This window comes from Triturus cristatus, chromosome 10 (genome assembly GCF_964204655.1).
Source record: "Triturus cristatus chromosome 10, aTriCri1.1, whole genome shotgun sequence".
In the NCBI taxonomy this organism is placed as follows: domain Eukaryota; kingdom Metazoa; phylum Chordata; class Amphibia; order Caudata; family Salamandridae; genus Triturus; species Triturus cristatus.
The window spans coordinates 605029905-605053567 of NC_140593.1; the positions used below are offsets into that span (position 1 = coordinate 605029905).

The window sequence follows — 23663 nt, forward strand, 5'->3', positions numbered from 1 at the left end:
TGTAGAAATTCCAATGAGGTCCCACTTATGGAAATCCTCCAGTGTAGTTACCTGCAAAAGTTGGCTACCTTTCCATAGAGGCGTTCTTTCCATCAATTCATTTCACCATCCCATTTGTGGGAGGGAGGAGTGCCACAAATTAAAGGCCACTCTCGTCGCTGGGGGAAGACTCTTATTAGCACTATACCGGTAGGAAAGGATATGTGTGTTTCCCATCGCCTACCTCTCTAATGTGTAGGCGCGATCGCCTTGAATACCATACCACCAGTCATTGATAGTCAAGAGATGTGTTGCACGATAGTATGACTCGACATCCGCCGCAGCGATTCCCCTACAGTAGGTGGATTGGAAACATTTACTAACCGCAATCCCCCCATCCCAAAGAAAGGCATCGAGGATGGTATTCAATTGACTGGAATGGGGATGAAACCGATTGGGCACCTGCCATATGGACCAATGCAGTTAAATTAGTATAAAACAATTTGAGGTAAGAAAGAAATGGAGGACCAAAGTTAAGGCATTGAAGTAAGACAAAGAGGTATTCCCAGCTGATGGAGTCGAAGGCCTTGGCAATGTCAGCCCAAAGGACCACTGCTGGGCTCTCCAGCCTATCAGCGAAGGCCAGCGCATTATAGAAGTGTCGAATATTGTGAAGGGTGGTGCAAGGGGGCATAAACCCCGCCTGGTCTGGATGGACCAGATCGGGGATCAAGCACACCCGCCAGTTTGCAAGTACCATAGCCATAATCTTTACTTCCGAGTTCAGCAAAGAGATTTGGTGTTATGAGGAATGCTTGTACACCGGCCGGCCAGGTTTGGGAAATCCCACAATCTCCGCGTGGCACCAGTCAGGTGGAAGTACAGCAGCATGAGTCGCAGTGTGGATCACCTCCAGCATGTGGTCCTGCAGTTTAGTAAGTCTTATAAAGCTTGCACGGGAACCGGTTAGGTACTTGAGCCTTCCTGGTGTTCAAACGCACTAGGGCCGATGATAGCTTATCCCCGGTTAGTGCACAGTCCAGCAACTCATCGTCAGTGACAGAAAGAGCCCTGAGGGGTAGGGCCTGCACAAAGTCCACTATCTGCTCCCGGGACAGGACCTTACGGGCATAAATGCCCTCAAACTGAGCAGCAAAGCTGTCCACTACCTTCTGAGGATCTGTGAGAAGCACGCCCGACGAATCCAGAACTAGCGGAATGGGGAGAAGTGAGGATTACTCTGACACAATCTATGGAGCATTTTACTAGATTTATCTCCCCATTGATAAATGCGGCTCTGGGCCGCCTGCCATGATTATTTGGCCTTGTCTAGCACAATTTGCTCAAATGGTGTTGCAAGAGAACAAATTGCCTATGAGCTACCTGTCCACCTGCCTCACGACCATGCTCTTCTAGAAGTGTCATCCGAGTTTCAAAATTCAGTTGTGTGTCTTGCGTCTCTGTAACTCTACACAATAGCCAATGCCAATTCCCCTCAATGTGGGTGTCAAGGCTTCTCACAACATCCTGAGGCGAGAAGGAAGACAAAACATTATGTAGGAAATACTGTGCAAAGGAACATTTCATGTGTCTGCGGTATCCCGAGCCTTGTAGGTGCATGGACGAAAGGTGACAGCGGAAGGCTGGGCAGCAGCGATCCACCTGGAGCCGCATGGCTATCGAAGAGTGGTCAGACAGCCCTCTGGCTAAAACTGTGATATCAGAAACTCTATGTTTGTATGGCTGCGGGACCAGGAAATAATCCAATTGGGAAAACAAGCCAAGGGCAGCAGAGAAGAATTTATTACCTTTGTCAGCGATGTGATGGGACTGCCAAAGGTCCACCAAGCCCAATGCGTAAATGAAGGAGGACAAGGGTGTCATACTTGATCCACCAGAGGTCCACTGATCCATAGTAGGGTTCACCACCCCGTTCCAGTTCCCCCCAACACTATAAGTCCCCCAAGAATTTATTGTCATAACTTTGTAATTTGTTCCACATAAGTGCGACAGAGTGGAGGAGGGACATAAACACATATAAACGTAATGGGTTCCCCATACAGTTCTCCTGTTACTGCAAGGTAACAGCCCTGACAGTTTAACCATGTTTTAGTGTGTTGGTATGGGACAGTATTCCTAACCAGAGTGGTAGACCTGAGAGTAACCATATCTAGCTAGGCATGGAACTTTGTTGCCAAGTAGTTGTGTTTCTTGGAGCAGGAGGACATCTGCACCCACTTGCTTGGCCTGTCGCAGTACCACCCCTTTCTTAACCTTGTCAAGCAGGCCATTTACGTTCCATGATATTGTCCATGGATGGTCTATACGACCATTGGGTGATGTTTCACTTGTAAAGGAGAGGAATAGGAGTATCAACAGCTGTAGTGTGTGGCAGTCCGGTGTGCTGCAGACACATAGCAAGATGAAAAAAACAAAACATGCAGAATCCCTTAAAACAAATACCCAGTCTGTCAAGAACAGGAGACCCCCAACCCACCATACTTCGAAAACATGAAGTATCTGTCATGAGGCAGACCACCCCGGGGCCCCAACGGGGAATCTAGTCAGGTCTGACCCAGCCCATACCCAACATAAAAATAAGGAAGAACAATGGGGGAATGCAAGCAACCACTGCAAAGTTCTACGTCCACACATATCTCAAAGTTACATCAGCATTTAGAGAGAGAACCCCCCGGATTGAAAGATTTCAATAATGTTACTTGAAGGGCACCGTGGACAGTGCCCGGGAGTCCTGCGCTCCACCCACAGGTGTCAGAGGATTCTCGGAGTGCCTGGGATTCTCCACAAGGAACGCAACTGATGGCAACGCTTTGCTGGGGTCTTCACCGGTTTGTTATGGCTGTCCCATTGGGATGAATCTGAGTCCATAGGCGGAGGAGTGTGAGGTTTCACCCACACCCTCTCGTCAGTCCTTTGGAAAACCTCTTCTGGTGTTTCAAAGAATGATGTTTGGGATTGATACAGGACCTTGAGCTTCGCCGGGTAAAGGAGAATATAGTAAAGGTTGAGTTCCCTGAGACGCTGCTTAGCCGCCTGAAATGACTGCCGCTGCTGATAGACCATTTTGCTAGAATCCGTAAAGACCATAATAGGCTGTGATTGGTGCACTATTTTTTCCTGAAGGACAAATTTGAGTATAGCGTCCCTTTCCATATATTTAAGGATTTTTGCGATCACCAGCCTGGGTGGTGCACCGGAGGAGGACACCACACCGTGGCCCTTTGGGATCGCTCAATCACGAAGCAAAAGGAGAGTACCTCTGGGGGCATCAATGTATGGAGCCAGTGGTCCACGAAATGTTCCATCGATGGGCCCTCACATCTCTCTGGGGAGACAATAAACCGTAGGTTATTGCTGCAGGCCCTACCTACAGCGTCGTCAGCCCTCACCACCAGTTTCTTAGTTACTGCTGTAGTTTCTTAGTTACTGCTGTGAGTTTCATCATGGTCTGTCACAAGGAATTAACTGAGTCCTCAACCCCGGAGACCCTAGTTTGTGCCTCAGTGATCCTCTCAATTGCATTCCACAGATCCTGGCAGAGGAGATTAACCTCAATGCCCACGTACCAATCTTGGCATCAAGCATGTCCCACGATTGTGTGCCAGAAGAACAGTGTTGTCTTCGGTTGAGACACCATGGCTCGCTCGCTCGCTCCCGGGAGCCCAGAGGACCACCCAGGATGAGTGTATTTTTCCATGGTGTTCTGATTGGCCCCAGACGGAGCCTTGTCTTTGGCCATGTTGGTGGTGGCGGATCTAGGTGCAGCAACCCCACTAGACACCGCAGGTAACCTGCCAGACCCTTGTTATGGTCCTGTGTGGGAGGCGGCACAAGCAGTTAGGATTCCTAAGGAAAACTATGAAAATGGACCACCCTCAATGGCTCAGGAGATGGACCAACATGAGGAGGAGCAGAGATGGGGAAATATGTCACCACAAAACGCACCAAACCTAGTTTGGCTGTTTCTGCAGCAGGAGTATCTACACCCCACGCAGTCCACTAGGGGTGATACACATCCAATTCCCAAGCTCATCAAGACGACTGTACCTCTAGAGGAGGGGGATAAACGTTGTATTGCCAAGGAGAGCAGGGGCGACACCAGCAATAGCACCCAGAAAAACCAGCAAATAGTGTCTTGTAACCCAGGACCCTGGATCAAGCAGAGCCGTGGGCAGTCCAAACCCCCGTCTACCAGGCCCTAGGGTCTCCAGAAGTCCACTGCCTCAAAGGCCATCCGCAGCAGAAGGGGCAGGTCGTCACCTCCTAGACCACAATGGGGCTCTGCGGCAAGGACACGCATAGTACATCTGCGGTAGCCAGTCAGTAATAAACGCAAAGCAGGAGCCACATTTATGCTGGCTGAATGTCTCCACTTCATCTGGTGGGTGCAGTCTCCACCGCTGCCTCCGCCTGCTCCCCCACTCCTCCACCGGTGAGATCTTAATGGCAGGGCAGCCTGTCCACAGTCTAGGTGCAAGTGGAGCAATAGGGCACTGTCAGGCCTCCAGTCATGCCCCACGCCCACCAGGCCGTAGCAGTCCGTAACACGGACCTCTGCACCGGCCTGGCTTTGGCATGGAAGCAGCTGGGAGTCAGGTTCAGGAGGGCCCCTGTGTCCACTGTCCGTGTAACCGTTAATAAAGATTGTCCTGGGTAATCCTGGGAGGCTCGCAATATTCGTGGTCCAGGGTGGGCAGATCTACGCACGGTATGGGGCCTAATATGGCTTTGAGTCCCGGCCACACACCACGGGACGCACTCAGGCCCCAGTGGCTGCCAAGAGATGTCACCAAGCAGAGCGGGGTCAGGGGGACTGGCGAAGCTGGAGAATACCGAAGCCGGGCAGTTTCTACATCAACTCCCCAAAGGCCCCAGGCTCAGTACAGTTCGGCCCATCACATCGCAGGCCACAGAGCGACGGCAGCTTGATCCAACCAGCCGATCACAAGAGTCTGTCACATCTGCTGTCCTCGGGGCACCTGTAGCGCACATCTGGCCCCAGCCTGGACACTGGCACCCGGGGTGGCGGTGCTCCCTCGCTGATGTAGGGTAGGATGACATCGGATGATAGGCGGCCAGCAGGGCAGTTTAAATTTGCAGCCGCCATCCTGGGCAGTCAGACCACGCCTCCTGTGCACTAATTTCTTAGAGAAAAATGCATTCTAGCATCCATTATTAACTCATGGGTGTATTTTGCATTAAGAAACTAGTGCTAAATGCCGGGAGTAAACTGGAAAATAATTCTTCCCCAAGTGCACATTTCAGCTAGCGCAATATGTGTCCTGTTGCATTTAGTGCTATTTCTTAGTGCAAAATGTATCCTCTTGTCGATTTTTGATGCAAGAGAGCAATTTTCTGCAAATAAAATAGCTTAAATTGCAGAATTACCCCTCTTGCTTAATTCCAAGTTACCTCACAGAATTGTGGGTAATTTCTCGTGATTACGCTACACAAAATTCTGCTAGATATGCCTATCCCTAGTACTATGGAATCCTGGCAGTCGGCAGCATGACCAAGTCCTTCTACAATAATCCTTGGCCATGGCATTTATTTTTGATTACTGATTAAGTACTGAATACTGTACAAATAAGTATAGCAATGCAACAATCCTGGGATTAAAAGTAAACAGTATCCTATTCTTGGATTGCTCTTTGCCAGCCTAAACACGTTACCTCCTGAGCATTTGTGCTGGTTACACCAGCAATAAAACAGACACTGTATGTACGTTCATGTTAATGAGTGGTACACTATAAAATCAAAAACTGTCCAAGATTAGTTTTAAGAGCCTGTTAGGCTATATAGCCACTTATGAAGGAGATAAATGAAAATGGTGGACACAGGTGCAAATGGAAAAACTAGTGGTGGAATGATAAAACTAGGCAGACATCCCTGATCACTGCTTTCTAAACATAGAACTTTCTGCAACTCTAACCATAGTGTCATTAACATGAAGGGTTAAATAAAATGAATGGGTGCAAAAGTAGGACCCAGACCTTACAATACATGTAGGGCACAGCCTTAGACTACAATATGAAGGTGTGATCCACTGTGATCCGTCTAGTTAATTGATAGTGTGGACCGTGGCATGCGCAGTATCATGATACCGTTTTCTGCACTGTGCCTTCTGAGGAGGAGCTGTGCATTTCTTTTTCACGTCTTCAGTTCATATATTAACTAAAAAAAACTCTGAGTTAGTGCTTGTGCTGCAGACAATAGTGCTCCGCCTCTGTGTGTTTCTGAACTCATGATATGGCCCCATGCCTGTAGTTGTACAGTCTTGAAATCCTTCGACTTCATTTTACTGACCTGTTTCGATATCTTTGTGTTTTACAACATGAGTCGTATTTTTTGTGTCTACTTCTGTTGGCAATTGCTTTACCTGATAGAAACTGCTAGGAGTGAAAAAGTGAAACATCATTTTGTGTCTGTTTTGCTACTTTGTGATGTGGAGTGGACAAAAATTGTTTGTACGAGGGCCAAACAAGGAGCAAAAAAAGTATTTGAATGAATACAAATTTGCACGAGAAAGAAGCAGATAGCTCAGACAGAGACTGATTTAACAAAGTTTATTCGAAGGTAATATGATGGTTTCTTTTCACATGAAAGACCTGCCATTAGATAATAGCACGCCATGTCCCACATCATCAGCACATTTTCCACAGTTGCGGACAATTGGAACAACAATAGGGATGGAAGCTACCTAGTGACACAGACTACCATGTCCTAACATTGGCACTATGAACTGGTAGCTGCTGGGTAGGTCCCCGTGTGTCTCATGATTTCAGGCAACAGGTTAAAGTGGTAGAGATTTTTTCCAATAACTCCCATTGGTATCATGAGTAGGCTTACATACCGCAGTGGAGGTTGTGCAATGTTTTCACCTCCTTCCTGCTACAGAATTCCTTGAACAACTCTCAGGGAGAGGAAATTTCTACTGAAAAGGCAGGCTTTGCGCTGATTTCTGAAGCAACATAGTCTAGCTAAATGGTTCTTCCGCAGACTTAAATGTAAATGTAAAGACTAGTGCCAGCTCTTCTCCGTGCATTGGCAAAACCGCCCGGTTTCAGCAGCGTTAGGGGTAGGTCCTCCGCCAATGCACGGAGAAGACACAGCACTAGTCTTTACAGTGTCATCACCTGCTGGAACACGTAGATGAGTATTTTTTACTATAATGGAGTTGTTCGTTTAGAGTGACAGGTACCACACTTTTTAGGGTAGTGGTTGTGGTCTCGCACTTGTACATTTTTAACCACTTCTGATAGTGTAGAATTAATTGATACTGGTGCTGAAGAATTGCCATCCACTAGACAAATAGGCAAGAAACATGTTGACCTACATACGCGGTACCCTGTAACATCATTTCAGGGGCCCGCCACATTCATTTTTAATTAGGAGAGGAGCTACACTCAATAAAATTGTTATGAATGGACCCCTACCTTCTATTTTAACCTCACTTTCTTGTACATCTACACTCACCAGGCCCCTCACATGCACTCCACCTTACGGCAAGGAACAAAAGATCTCCGCTAAAGAGCCCCTTCATGGGTGCCCGTCGGGTATTGCAGCGCCGACCCGTCGAGGAGCAGACCCAATGATGAAGCATGACACCTAGCGGGCTGGGTGTGTGAGGGCCCTAGTTCCGACAAGAGGAATTCCCTCCTCTTACTTGATTTCACTTTTTTCCACAACCTGTGTTCCTGTCAGGAACTGCATACCACTTTTGTATCTTCATCTCTATATGTGTTATAGCCATTTATACTTATTGGATCAATAGCCCACGTTTCTTGACAGCATACATCATCATAATTGTGCAGATAGGGCAACCAGTCTTCATTATTTGCTTTGAACCTAAAACCTGCAATGTCCCTGATAAAAAATGAAAACCCTTCCCTCTATTGATGTTGGACTACTTACACAGCATATCTGGGGCACTGAAGGAGAAAGAGCATTATCTGCTCCCTGGTGGCTAATTTCTTGCACACTGCTGGTCGGGGTTGGATGTCAATCATTTCCTTTAAGCCCTGAAAGTATTTCAAATCGTTTAGGATGAATACAATTATTCAAACAGGGCTGGGGGTAGTAAGGGTTATGTATACGCTTATACTGCCTATAAGAGCCTTGGTTGAGCTGGGGCGGATAAAAGTACCCCAATGGGGATACAGGCTGTGTTAATCCTGCACAAGTGACCAGCTTTGTTAATAAGACTATCATAGGAACCCTGAGTTCCTATGACTAAAGAAGGGACTCACATTCTAATCATTGTATAAGGAGTACATTCTGGAGGAAAATGTAAGTTATCAGAAGTGGCTAGGCCCTGTGAAACTGAACCATGATCAGGTTTTTTATGTTTTCCGACATTCACCAATCCTAAGTAAGGTAAGACTGCAGTATCCCGGGGGCATATGGATGAAATGAGTAAACCACCAGCCTGCAAATTTTTGAATGCTAAGACCCCTATTAACACCCCTATCAGAAGTGGAGCCAAATCTTTGGAGAGGTTGACCAGCATCAGTGGGACGCAACCCAGAGACACATGCTGCATCATTAAGCCAGTTTACTGGGGTCTGAGTAGCCAAGAAGTCATGATTCTCCTTTGTAGGTTTTAAGCGACAATCAAGCTTAGGAGATTCCATACAAGAGAAAGACACTGTCCTTGATCATCCCTAAGTATGCCAAAAAATGTTTCAAAACATCCTCTATAAGATTCATTAACCTAGGATAGAAACAATCAAAAAAAGACTGAAGCCTGTCATCAGCCAAAGGATTTTCCAGAGGGGAGACCTGTTGATTAACATTTTGAGAGCATTGTGTAGGAGCAGAACCTTGTTTCTTGGAAGCTGAAACAGGGTCCATCCTTTTCCTCTTTCCTGCTTTGCTTTTCAAACTATCAGGCCCCTCTATACACCAAACGGTATCCTAGAGGTGGCCAACAGGTTGACTGCAACTAGCAATGGGGCGGAGGACAAGACTATTAAGGCTGGCTGACTCACCTGCGGAGTCTCACCTCCTACCTCTAGTGATACAAGGGGCAGTGGGAGTGAGGAAAGGGATAGCCTATATTTAGCCACCTCAATCTCTTCATGTATGGCTCCAACAGCCCGCTGGAGGAACCCATTAAGGGTAGCAGACCCCGATGTCGGAATGACCGTGTTTGGCTTGCGTTTCTCCATTTCAATAAAACAGCAGAACAGAATAATACGTAATTAGCAATTAATACCCACAAGTTCAAATGAATTTTCCTTTACAGCAGAAATAAAATCCACATGCCATTAAGTTGTCCAAATTCTCTTTAAAAAAATCGCTGCTGAGAAGACAAAAGAGGGTGGGCTCGGCCTGACCTCAAATGGCCATGGAAGGGTGCAGACGGGCCCACCCTTGGTCCGGGCTTTGCCCCGGCACACCTGCGCACGTCCCATGCTACGGGAGAAATGCACTGCCTTTATGGCAACGGGAGGGCTGTTCCTGCCTCCCACGATGCGCCACCTGGAATGCTGGGGGACCGAGTCCCACCCCAGCCAGCCACCGGAAAAGAAAGTAGGAAGAAAGGGCCTTGAACGGCCCAGTTCAGCAGTCCCGTGCTGTGAGAGAAATGCACTGCCTTTAATGGCAAATGTAGGGCTGTACCTGCCTCCCGCGCTGCACTGCCTGGAATGCTGGGGGTCTGAGTCCCATCCCAGCCAGCTGCCATAAAAGAAGGTAGGAAGAAAGGGCCACAGACGCCCCGTTCAGCAGTCCTGTGCTGCTGAAGAAATGCAATGCCTTTACGGTAACAAGAGGGCTGTCCCTGTCTTCCGTGCCCCGACGCCTGGAATGCTGGGGGATCGGGTACCATCCCAGCCATCCACCTGAAAAGAAGGTAGGAAGAAAGGGCCTTGAATGGCCCAGTTTAGCAGTCTAGTGCTCCAGGAGAAATGCATTGCCTTTATGGCAATGGGATGGCTGTCCTTGCCACCCGCACCGCCTGGAATGCTGGGGGACCGAGTCCCATCCCCAGTCAGCTGCCGAAAAAGAAGGTAGGAAGAAAGGGTTCAGCAGAGTCAAAGTAATGGCATTCAAAAGTAGAGATCCTGAAACCTGTCCTAGGTAAACAATAAAGGCTACAGCAGGAGAGGGCAAGATCTTGATCAGAAGAAGGCCTAGAATATCTCTACCAGTTCAATGAGTACAACAGCATGTAAAATCCAATTACTCATGTAAAATCCAATCTTCAGAGAATTGAAAGATGATGACAGAACTTCTAGATCAACTTCTATTTCTATACCACTGAGGCAAGGAGGTGGAGCCTGAAATGGGACTGAGAAGATTTATTTGCAGGATATTTGATGTAGTAGTGTGTTCTATCTATGAGTATATATATGTGCACATGTGTTCCTTGCATCCCTCGCTCATGAAGACATAATCCGAACAAGCTGGTAAACTTCCCTCAAGCATGCCCTCCAAAAGCAGAGTTTTGGCAGAATTTTTACTGGTTGGTTTGCTGTTCATTTTTCTGGCGCATTGTTCAGCATTATATTGCATTCCAGCCAAATCTTGGAGCTCTAACAATTGCAAATCTCAGACCTCTAGCAATTAAGGATCACTGACACAATATCAAAATCAACAATATTGTGTAACACAAATATATTGTTCCTCATTTTGATGTCGCCATCCTAATGAGGGCCTTGGCGTCAAAAATCTAATTTACAAAAATATTGTTTCCCTAAAATGGTAAGTACAAAAACATTAAAAAATATATAATTTCACACTAATCTCGTTAAAAAACATTACAAATATATTTCTTTAATATATACATAGTTTAAAGTTGTAAATCTTAAATATTTTGATATATACCATTCATAGAATGTTAATTAAATACATCTCACTAATGTTTAATACTATATATGTATATGTACTTATAAAAACACATGTGCATATTTATGTGTATGTGTGTGTGTGTGTATATATATATATGAGGCATAAATATGCAAAAAAAACAAGCAGAGAACTCTGGGTAGTTCTCAAGTTTAGGTGGAAACCAGCTCCAATATAGAGCATTCTCAACACCGCGACACTCTAAATTTGCCCACTGCAAATGTCTGCTTTTCTATCAAAGTCTGTAAGTATAGGATTAGCACAGTGCCATCCAACCCAAGATAGAAATGGACAATATATACCATATATGTATAATGTAACGCAAATATTAAAAATATATATTGTACGTAATTTATTTATTGTTATTACGCTCCCCATAGGATACAATGTGATCATGATATATCGGACGGGATATCCATCACATTTGTGATGGAGTGTTCTCCTCCGCTGTCTTCTAAATCAGGCCCAAAATAAATTACAAGATAAATAAAATTGATAAAAATGAAAAAAGACATTCACAAAACATTTTATAAAAAGTTTAAAACAAATATATGAACAAATAATATAAAATTACAATTATAAACAAATATCAATAAAAAATATATTTAAAAAATATTGTTAACCAATATTAGGAAATATATTGGAGACTGGACATTTTAGATATACTATTCCCAAACCAGTGTATGCAACAGTAGAGAAAGTGTAGGATTTTTGAGGGGTTACATATATTATTCCCAATCCAAACAGCCCAACAGTACAAATATATATATATATATATATATATATTCACAGTCAACTCGCAAAAATCTCCTTCTGGTGCGAGAAAAGAGCCACACGAATCCAGTTTCCTGAAATCCTTGTTTATTTCACAGGGCAAAATATATATATATATATTTCATTTTCATTTCATTTTATTAGTCTTTATTTCGACCAAATTGATCATAAAAGACACAAATATTTACAACTTCACATAGATAAAATTCATTTTTCTTTAGGGACTTTTACAAAAATATAATAATACACATATTATAAAACATAATAAGAACAGCGAGTATCCACTAAAAAGACTATCCAATGTAAACCCCTATTAAAAATATTTTAAAAAGCACGAGCCAAAAGGAACATTTCTTGAAATAGAGAGTACCAGCAAGCCCCTATACAGATATACAGATATAAAACATTTATAAATATATATAGACAATATTTAACGATACCAAAAAAAAGAAACTAAGCAGAAGACAGAGCACTAGAAATTACTGTCGCAGTCTGCTTGTTTTTTTCAAACTGTTGCCTTATTCTCCAAGTCCATCCCAGAAATTTCGCTATGGCTATTACAATTGCCTCTTGGGTACTGGACTTTAATATTCTTAGCGCAAACACACTTGACCTAGTACCAAGGTTCAGACAGATTGGTTTGAGCCATTTCCTCTGTGGAGAACAATATGCTGGGCACACAAAAAGTATATGAGAGGTCGTTTCATCCATACTTTGACAAAATAAACATTTACTGTCTTGGAACGGGTGCCATGATTTAGTAAAGGCTTTGGTAGGTAATGATCCAACCCTAAACTGGAAATAGCTTTTTCTATCCAATGGCTTAACTAGAGTGTCCCAGAATTCTTCATAATGTGGATCCAGCTTATGATCCAAGAAGGCACTGGTCAACGATATAGACCCGGAATATCTCAAAATACCGGATCTAATCATAGACCAGTACGCATCCTTGATTCTGTTTTAGGAGGAAATATATTGTGAGCTGGATCATCCCATAGATGCCTCATGCCCATGTCCACCAGGGGTCTTTTAACCTGCTGTAACCAACTGATCTTATGGGACGTATCATTTCCTCTTATGTCCATAAGGGCTGAGGCATAATGGGCTAATTCCGGAGTAGACCAGAGTCTTCTCCAATAAGCCAATGGTTTGAATCTTGCAACCTCTGTTAGCTGATGACACCCCATATCAAAATATAGAGGAATAAGAGGGGTACTCTGGGGGAGACCAACCAGACCTCTCAGAAAACTTTTTTGAGCCTGAGCTAATAAGGACAAATTTTCAAACCCCCAGAGTTCTACCCCATATAAAATAGACGCCATAGCTTTAGCGTGGTAAATCTGAAGTGCGGGGCCTACTGGCTTGGTTTGAGATAGCCTGTGTTCTTTCAATATCACCCCTGCTATTTGTGAATGTTTGAGCGCCATTATTTCTATTTGGGGCTTCCAATCCATCTTACGATTGATGGTTACTCCAAGGTAAGTGAATAAGTCTGTTTGTTCTAAAGACTAATTATTCATAACAACCCTTGACTTGATGACTTTGTGGTTGTGGAGCACCATAAATTTAGTCTTATCCACATTTACCATTAGTTCATGTTCGGAACAGAAAGCCTCAAACCGTACCAGGGCTTTCTGCAGCCCAGCTTGGGTCTTAGATAAAATCAGAGTATCGTACGCGAACATGAGAATTGGTACTTTGATACCCGCAAAAGAGGGAGCTTCGGTAGGGTGATCAAGAAAATAACTAACCACACCGTTTATAAATAATGAAAACAAGGTTGGGGCCAACACACATCCTTGTCGTACCCCTTTAGAAATTGGGAATTTGTTTGTAGTATTCCCTTGGGCACCCCATCGAACCTGGGTATAGTTTGATTCATGCAATTTAATCACCAGCTGCTATAGATCTGTTGGAATTCCTAGATCTCTCAATACAGACCAAAGCTTATTCCTTGGTACAGTATCGAAAGCTGCTTTGAGATCCACGAAAGTAGCATAGATGGTTCCACCCGCCAACTGTACAACACGCCAGTAGATTAGTAAAAAATAAAATACTTGGTCTATCGTGCTCACGTAAGCCCTAAAACCTGCTTGGAAGGGGGATAATATACTGTTCTCCGCAATCCATGATTGTATTCTATTCAGAACTAATCTGGCCATGATCTTTTGCGTAGAATCAATCAGGCTGATAGGCCTATAGTTGTTGGGGCTCGAACGATCCCCCTTCTTGTAAATGGGGAGGATTTCCGCCCCACGCCAGGAGTCAGGAATAGATGCTCCGCTAGCAATTGCATTTACAAGAAACAGTATGTACCTAAACCAGTTTTCTTTATCAGACAAGAATAAATCCACTGGGACACAATCAGGACCTGGTGCCCAACCTATGGGAGTCGAGGTCACGGCTATTTCGACTTCACTTAAGGAAAATTTTGCCGGGGTCTCTACACTTGGGGCTAAGAATGGGGATACTATTCCCGTTACAGCAAATTGGCCCTCAAAAAAAGATACCCATTGATCTGGGGCAATATGGTTTGACGGGGCATTTCCTTGGCCTCCTCGTCCCCATTTACCAAGCTGCCAGAATGATTGGGGGTTTTTCCTTTTGCTTGCTATCAGAAGATCCTTCCATCTTTGTTCGTCCCAGGCCAGTTTTGCAGATTGTTGTGTAGATTTATACTGCTTGCGGGCTAGTCTTGTCAGATTTATATCTTTTGATTTTATCGCCCAGGACAGCTGTTTGTATGCTAACCTGCGTGCCTTATTGTACCAGTGGTCACGCTTTAAGTACGATCTCTTTGGGGTTTCGTATGGTTTGGTAAAAAAAACTCCTAATAGTTTCAAACAGGGACTCGTGTATATGTATAATATTTTGATTTATTTCATCCCGGTTTGAATATTGTTCAAGGAGATCTAATGTCTTTTGCACCTCGGCATTCATACTTATGATGGAATTTTCATTTTCAATTACCCGAGACCACTTAACCCTCCTCATATCGTTACTAATTACAGCATTGGCAGTCTCAGTTATCTCTATTGGAGGCGAGGGTCCTACTTGGACTAAGCCTTTTACGTCGAGCAGTAATGGGTTATGATCGCTTTCGATCCTGGTACAAACCTTCATATCTACTACAGAAGACCAATACTCTACGTTTATAAAGATATAATCTATGCGGCTACTTCTCAGGCCGTTGTTATATGTGTGGGATCCTAAGCGGTCAGATGGAGTACGACCATTTACTGCTCGCACACCTCTCTCCAAACTAAAAGCTTTCAACTGGAGGGCTGCCTCGGTCCATTATTTGATTGGTGGGATTTCCAGTTGGGGAAAATACCCCATTGAGCGTCTTCATCTGCGCTTAATTGGCTGTCCTCATAGTCCAATGGCTCAAAGGTAGTATTAAAATCACCAGCTATAATTATGTTATACCCTTCACATTTGCTGGCTAAAAAGTTATTAAGATCTGTAATAGTCTTTGAGGACCTACCACCTACCAAACCCCGAGCATAAACGTTAACTATAAGTGTTTTGGGCGGATTTTTAGTACTAATGAGCAGCGCCATAATATCCATATTATCAGTCTCAAGTTCAGTTATCTTAAAGGCGGCGGACTGCCTTACCCAAATAATTAAGCCTCCAGAGGGCCTTCCCTTGTGTCCGCCCAGTGCGGCATTGTGGAAAGTAAGATAGCCATGGTGGAAGACCGGCGCCACCAACCAGGTCTCCTGAAATGCTACAATATCTAGCGTGTCAATAAAATCTATCCAGTCGGATGATTTAATCTTACTGGTCAACCCTGCCATATTCCACGATGCAAATCTCAGTAGGGATGGATCGCGGTTTCTCAATTTATTGCCTGAGCTAGCCACAGATGGTACACTTCTTGCAGTAATGGATAAAACTGGAGAATGCTTTACTTTTGGGTTTAGATTTCCCAATTTAGAATGATCTACTCTCAAAGTTCTCAAATTAGTCAATGGCAGATCATCTTCACAGTCCATCCCTGCTGAACTGATGCCAAAGGGACGGCCCATGCAAGAGCTTACTGTACTATTTCTAGTGCTGGCCAACAGGGATCCTCCCTGTAAATTCATACCAGTTAATGGTCAGTCAATATTTTGAAGGGATGAATCCCCGATTAGCGTTCTTTCATGGGTATTGAATGAAAAATGATTAGAAGAATCTGGGGGGTTCAGTTTCAATCTAATATTTGTATGGATAAGATGTGAAGTTCTTAACTCAAAAATCAACAGATTCTCAACGAGCAATGGTGAGACAAGAGTAAGGCGCACATAATCGGTGTCTCCATCCTTTGAACAATATCTTATGGCAGAGGATATATCCTCCCTGATTAGTGATCTGCACTTACGAACTTGTCGTAGCCACTGAATACTCTTGTTAATCAGGGACTGTTCATCCTCCCTGATTAAACTGGACTGGATCTTGGGAACGTTGGTTAGAAAAATGACCTAGTCTGACTTGAGTGAGCGTACGCATATTGGGTTTCCATTCTATTTGGTATATTATGCAGTTTACCTGTTCTACTTGCTACTTCATTTGCAGCTACACATTTCCATATCGGTTTTAAATCGCTAGAGGGTTGTTTGGAAACTTTTTCCATTTATACGTTAACTACATTCTTATCAGTTGTGCGATTTAGATTTCCTTTATTGACATTTAATACACTAATGGCTTGAATGTGGGGCGGATCTAGGGTAGCTAAATGCTGTTTATTAATGCTTGATTTTAATGCTAGATTAAGGCTAACAGCATTCCCTTGAGTTCTTTGACTTCCATCATAAGAAGCCTAGTCTGATCTTTTAGGTCGTTTATCTGGTTTCTAAACTGGGCTGAACAAGAACATTTTACATCTTTAGTCCCCGGAGATACTGACTGGGCAGTCTCTTCCTGGGGAATTTGTAGTAGAGGTAAAAAGCGATTCAAACAGGAAATAGTGAGCTCATCTGCACAAGTTGGCGCAAGGCAGGGACCAAGCGGGGAAGTATGGGCCGAGTTGGAAGGTTGTTGGTCCTTTGGGAACTGCTTTTTAAACATATCTGTTATAACTGAAACTGGTTGTTTTTTACTTGTAATTGATATAGGGGAGAATTCACAGGCCACAGCAGGGGAACTACACAAACCTGGTTCAACAAGAAGGATTTCCTCGCATTCTCCAACAAGGTTGGCAATGCGATCCATGACAGCGTGAGGTTTATTCAGTGTTTGGTTGTTTTTTTAGCTCTTTTGCCTTTCTTTAAGTGACCACTCTCCCCACTATCCACAGCTTTTCTTTTCCCCATTCTAATGCACAAAAGGATACACTAGTTTATATCAACACAAACGTACAATATTACAATAAAAACATTTGTCTCTAATAATCACATCACATTAAGAACTGTCAATTGTAACCAGTACACCTGTTGGTAGTACTTTGATAATTCACACTGTTGTATTGTGGTACTTTAGCCGCACACCCAATTAATCAGGAAAACAGGATAACAGGGGATTTTAGTCCAATATTCGCTGCACATATAAAAAGTACCTTATGAATCCTTTGTCCCAGCTACTGAGCAGAAGAAATGAATAGACCTGATATCCAGGGGCTCAGGGGGAGGTGGCCCTGCCCTGCCGCGACCTGGCGCGGACGGACGCAGACGGGCCCGCCCTTGGCCCGGGCCTCGCCCGGGCACGCCCGCACACGTCCCACGCTGCGGGAGCCCGTGGCACAATTTAAATCGCCTCCGGGCGCTGGGCGATGATGCGGCAAAGTGAGGCAGGCTGGGAAGTGAAGTCCCCCTGGACCTCCCTTCTGGCGGTGATCTGCGGACAGTACACAACACGGGCAGCTACTGCTCAAAAGCGGGAGCCGCGCTGCGGGAGCCCGCAGCACAATTTAAAGCGCCTCCGGGCGCTGGGCGATGATGCGGCAAAGTGAGGCAGGCTGGGAAGTGAAGTCCCCCTGGACCTCCCTTCTGGCGGTGATCTGTGGACAGTACACAACACGGGCAGCTATTCCTCAAAAGGGGGATATATATATTATTTTTTTTTCAATCGTTTGCTTCTTCTGTCTCTCCCCACCCAAAGCAGGCAGATTGTCCGATGACGACGGAGCGCGCCGACTTTCAAATCTCCAAGTAGATAAATAACAGCGGTGTGAGCAAGCCTGCTGCGACAGGCGAAACGCGCTACTAAAATTAAAGAAGATATGGTGGAATAATAGCCCCCTGTGTGATCGTCATATTTATCTACTTGGAGATATATAGATATAGATATATATAAAATAAACAACAGTTAACCAATTTAGAAAATTCATAAACAATGTAATAACTGTTTTTCAATTAATAAATACTGGTTATTTCATTATTAATTAATGAATTTGCCACTCTATACTTCTAGAAACCTGGCAGCTCACCCCTTAAATATAAAATAAATAAATAAGTGTAACACAATTTACATAATTGATAATAAATTACATAATTAACAATAAACAATTGTTAATTAATTGTTACTTAATTATCTTCCCACCCTACAAACCTAGTGGCCCACACCTAAAATATAACAAAAATATATAATGTTTACATAATTTACATAATTAATAATCAATTACATATTTAATTATACAATGAATAATATATATTTTTTATTTTTACATTATTATCTTATCACCCTTTCCCTCTACAAATCTAGCAACCTGCAACTAAAATAAATCCGTATTACACAATGTACTTCCCACTCTATACCCCTAGAAACCCAGAGGCCTGCACTGCAAATATAAATAAAATAAATGATTATTGCATAATTTACATAACTAATAATCAATTTGATAATTAACAATAAACAATAAATTAATTTGTAATTAATTATTGCCTAATTAACTTCCCAACCCATACCCCTACAAACGTAGCAACCCCCACATAAAATACCAAGTAAAATAAATCAGTATTACATAACATACCTATTTAACATCAATTATATACATTCTTACACATTTTTAGTAATTATTGATTAATTAATACTTAATTAACTTCCCACCCTAGCCCCCTACAAACCCAACAACCCGCCACAACACTAAATTACCATTACCATTAGCACTTAAATTAATTTGGAATCACTTAAAATTGCAAATGATATTTAAAAAAATGTATAGCAACTGTACAAACAATAATAAACTAATATATAAACTAAAACACATTAAAATAATTAAAAAACGATCTTCTTTACAGCTATATTATTAAAAACAATATTAACAACAGCGATATTCTTAACAACGGCATTGCTTACCTGAATAGATTGTACTCTTGACAACAATATTTCTGCATCATGATAATTTGTATCACAATTTATTTTTAAATATTTCTGTCTCATGAGTCAACTCGATATTTCGTCCAGATACCAACAACTAACCCACGTACTCATGACCTGTGGATTATGGCCAAGGTTTCTAATACTATTTGCAATACTGTATATAGCATTCATTTTTCTTCTGATGAGATTCTTAAAATAGAAGTGCTCCTCACTCCCAAGATGATTTTTTTTTTATTGCTATAAATATTTAAAACCATACCGCAGCGGTCCCCAACATGGATCAAGGGAGGCCAGAGTCACACCAGATTTTCAGGATTGTTACTGACTATGTAAATGATTCTTGTATAGATTGATGGGTATGTACATGTATCTCATGTGGCCTGGCATGGCTCTGGCCAGGTACATTGAACTCCCATGATCTAAGGGTTTGCAAATAACATATGTGTATATCCCCCTTGGTAATATTCTTGTTCATTACAGGGCTTCTCTGGGTGATACCGTCAGACTTTGGGAGTCATTTTATCAAAGTGGGGACACTGAATCTGTGAGACTCTCCATCAGGAAATTCAACATAGAGCCTTTCAAGGCAGAGAGCATGGAAGACATTGAGGATATCTCTGCCCTTGTTCAGCTTCAAGCACAAATTATAAACTGGTAAGATTCTTTACAAATCATCCAGCTAGAGAAGCATGTGTGTGCCTACATCTGACACTAAAAAACATGTATATACTAAATGTTTTCATTGAAATGCTTTGGATGTGGTCATTTGTCATGCAAAGGGCATCAGTCCTATTCACACAGTGTTATTTGTCTTATGCGAGAAGCACAAAGACAACCACAGTGAAAGGGAAACAGATTCACCAAAAACAAACCAGTGTTTAGCTCTATAATACATGCAGAAGAACAACAGACTGGTTGCTATGAGCAATTCCACTAACAAATAATCACAGGAAATCAAGAAATTGATAATAAGGGGCTGCAGTCAAAAGTGCAGCTCCTGTAACACTGCTTATTGGATTTGGTCCAGATCATGATAAGGGGTGGTTTGCAACTCACATGGTACTTTGGTTGTGTACAGCAGAAGTACACTCTGATGGGCAGTATCATGTTACATTGTTTCCGTAACCAGAGACAGTTGCATCTAATTGGTCTTTCCTGGGAACTTGAAACAATATATTCATTGTGGGAGGACAAGCTGATCGCCTCTGCTTTTCAGCCAAGAACATATTAGGAAGAGATATACTAGTGCTTTTAAACCTCCTGCATTATATAAACTTATGCTACCGCTATTTTGTCTATTTGCCGCATATCCTTCGATTATACTTTCATAGTAATTGTAACAAGGTTTGGCAAAATCAATAGGTCTGGAGCTGGCTGCCAGTGTACATTTCTTAAAAATGTAAAGCCTATTACACTTCCGTAGAAAACGGAGTGGTGTTTCCCAGTTTTCAACAGGATTTGCCCTAATCACTCCCTGTTGTAGACTCTATCAGCTTTGAGCTTAGGTGTCCACTATAGGAGCCATGGTGTGATCTTTCGGAATTTGATACATAGTCCCTCGTACTAATTGAACTTCAGCCCAGTGTACCTAAATTAAATGTGTTTAATCTTTTTATACTGTTTCTTTGGTACAGGTTCCCACTTAAATCACTCTAGTCAAAAGAATGTTGTTGTGATCACTGAGGAGGAAAGCTGTGATAGGAACTCAAATTTTGGGCTATGACAATTCTTTGTTCTCATCACTTTTCCATGACCCAGATCTTACATATGTATAAATAAAATGTAAAATATGCCCACATAAAAAGCAGGAATTGGTGCAAGGCAGATCTTTCTCTTTCAATGCAAGTGCACAAAATCTGCGTTAAATTGTGTTTTATATCAATCAGTCATACAAACATTATTCACATTAATCAAAATGCAAAAAAGTACAATAAACACTCAAAACTGTTTTGACAACAAAAAGTATTCATAAAAACATATGTGTACCATGTTCAATACTAGGATGCAGATCAAATCCATCACTTCAAATAATAATAGTTGAGAATCCCAAAACGACCTTCAATTATTCACTCCTTCTGGAACGTCTAAATCTAAATAAAAGCGCTTATGGAAAGACAGGACTAAAAAGATAATCTATGCCCCACATCTCCCCTAAAAATTATATCATTTACCTGAGTTAGAATCCAACTTTGAAAACTTAGGGCCAATGCAGTGGAATAAATATGAATTCCCAAAAATGGTGCAAACTTTGTGATATTTTATGTTACAATATCTACACATTAGTCCATGTTGTGATAAGTAACAGCCTGCAGTCAAAAAGTAGTCAGTGTGTTTTCTCTTAAGTAGGGGGGTGCAGACATTTGCATAATTCCCCTTTGCCTAATTACATGAAGCTTTAGGAAAATATTACGTAATTATGCAAAATGTAAATCTGGCATTTAGAGCTATATTTTACTACAAAATAAGTCCTTGCATCCATTTTGGATGCAAGGACACATTTTGGATGCAAGGACACATTTCACGCTCAAAAAGTGAAAAAAAACCACAAGGGCTGCAGCTGACCCTTAGGGGATGTTTTGCGCTTTATAAATGCTATAAAATAAATAAATAAACAGACACTCTCTTTCTGTTTGTTCAACTTATTCCTGTTATGACAGCGGTAAGATTTTTACTTTTATGAGGCCTGGAGTTACCCAGGTCTGTGAGATGCACAGCTGATGTCCCTGTGGGTTTCAAAACTACTCGTTGAATTTGTTATATAACTGTTTGCAAAACTTGAGACTAGCACCCTTATGCATCAAGCCAAAATCCAGTCGGTAAAATACCGATTCCTTATTAGCTCCCGGTATTAAGTAAAAAATACCCAATCCCAATGCATCAACCCAAAAGCAGAAATCGGTATTTAAGGAATCCTTAAATAGCGATTCTTTAAATAGGGATTCCTTAAATACCGATTCCTTAAATAGCGATTGCATTTAAGGAATCCCAAAGTGAGATTCCTTAAATGCAATGCATCAAAGTTAAAAAATTAGCGATTTCGTTAATAAGGGGAGCAAATTACCATGAAGATGAACTGCATGGTAATTTGCAAAAACTTTGAAAAATGCACTTTTGTGCATTTTTCAAAGTGTCATGTTGCGCACACACATGCCCTTAGAGCATGTGTGTGTGCAACATATGTGCACATATCATTTTCAGGGGTGCAACAGGGTGTCCTTTTGACACCCTGGCACCCTTGAAAGTGCTCCAGCTATTAGCGATTCGGTAATACCGAATCGCTAATACAGAATGGCTTTACATTCATTCCTATGGGCCTCCAAGCCCATAGGAATGAATGGGTAGGTATTCCTTATTACCGATTCGGTATTACCGATTCGGTAATAAGGAATGTTAAGGAATCGCTATTTGAATAGCGATTCCTACATGCATAGCCTTTTGCTATTCCTTATTAGCGATTCCTTATTTTTCGCTAATAAGGAATCGCAAATGCTAATGTTGATGCATATGCCCCTATGTAATCAATAAACAGTTCTTTGTCAATACATTGTATTGCATCATTTCATTATTCAAACAGAAATTTAAACATATTCCAATCTGTCAGAATTTAGAATAAATGTGTACAAATCTCCAATGCTCGCTAATTAACTTCTTAGTAAGCATCAAAACAAGTCCATGTTTCAGCCACATTACAAAATCAAAAAAATTCCCAATGCATTTCGGGTTTCAGAAAACCCTTCTTCAGGGGTGTTTGTCAAGGGAAAATGGGATGAATAATCGTTTCTGTTCCCTCCGAGTGCAGCTACAACAAAACAAGAAGTACCCAGACATGTAATAAATTAATATAAACGAACAGTGTACATTGTCAACACTAGGATTTGCACATGGATGAAAGAAGAGAAGACATAAAGCTCTGGGTTTGATTAATTAAGTGCTTGCGTGATAGAATTGCCACCACCTGTGAAGTCAAAAGACACCAGATGAACATGCTGTGCACTGTGTGTTGTACCTTATTGGTGCAAATAACCAGTCGGAATCGGTAAACTTCATGACATGCAAAGTATCCATAAAAAAGTGCTGTGATTAAAAACGTGGGTGAATATTTAAAAATTCGTCATACGTAATGTGAAAGATAGCACATACCCGTGCCGCACCATACGACGCCAACCTCGTCGCTGAAAATGACAGGGATAAAAAGAGTGGAACATCACATGAAGATGTCCTTCCTAACGTGTACTACATGAGCATGATAAAAAAAGGTGAAGGGGCTAAAGCTTACCAAAGAGTGACTTCCGTACACAAATAGAAATAGACGTCCATCGGATAATTAACAAATGAATGAACGTTTTCCATGCAAAGCGCGAAAGACTCTCAGGTTTACTAAGAGTGAACCGCTGATGTAGGTCACTGAAAGCGAAGTAGATGAAAAAAAGATTCAATATTCGAACTGCAAAAAAACTGCAAAGAAAAAAATAAATAAAACTAATCTGAACACGTGGCGCTTACCAGAAGCGTCATAAGAGGAGACAGTGGCTGAAATGATAAAGAGTGAAATTTACCTGTGCCAACTTTTCTATCATGGGTGACCTAAACCTACATTTCGACACCCTCTCTGGCCTGACAGTGCGTTCCATCTCTTCTGACTTGGAGGCCTTTCAACTTCCCCAGATGGTTTCCCAGCCTACCCATCTGGGGGGGCATATTTTGGATCCCCTGTTTACCAATCTGTTGGGGAT

General features: G+C 42.4%; 1 protein-coding gene across 9 annotated transcripts in view; it reads left to right on the top strand.

The window, feature by feature from the left end:
- The window catches only part of CIITA (class II major histocompatibility complex transactivator), a 473615-nt gene that overhangs the window by 364868 nt on the left and 85084 nt on the right, over nucleotides 1-23663 (top strand). For all 9 annotated transcript variants that reach the window (XM_085632115.1, XM_085632119.1, XM_085632121.1 and 6 more), the window contains one exon: nucleotides 19411-19584. In XM_085632115.1, coding sequence (XP_085488241.1) covers nucleotides 19411-19584 — 174 coding nt within the window. The remainder of the gene's footprint in view (nucleotides 1-19410; nucleotides 19585-23663) is intronic.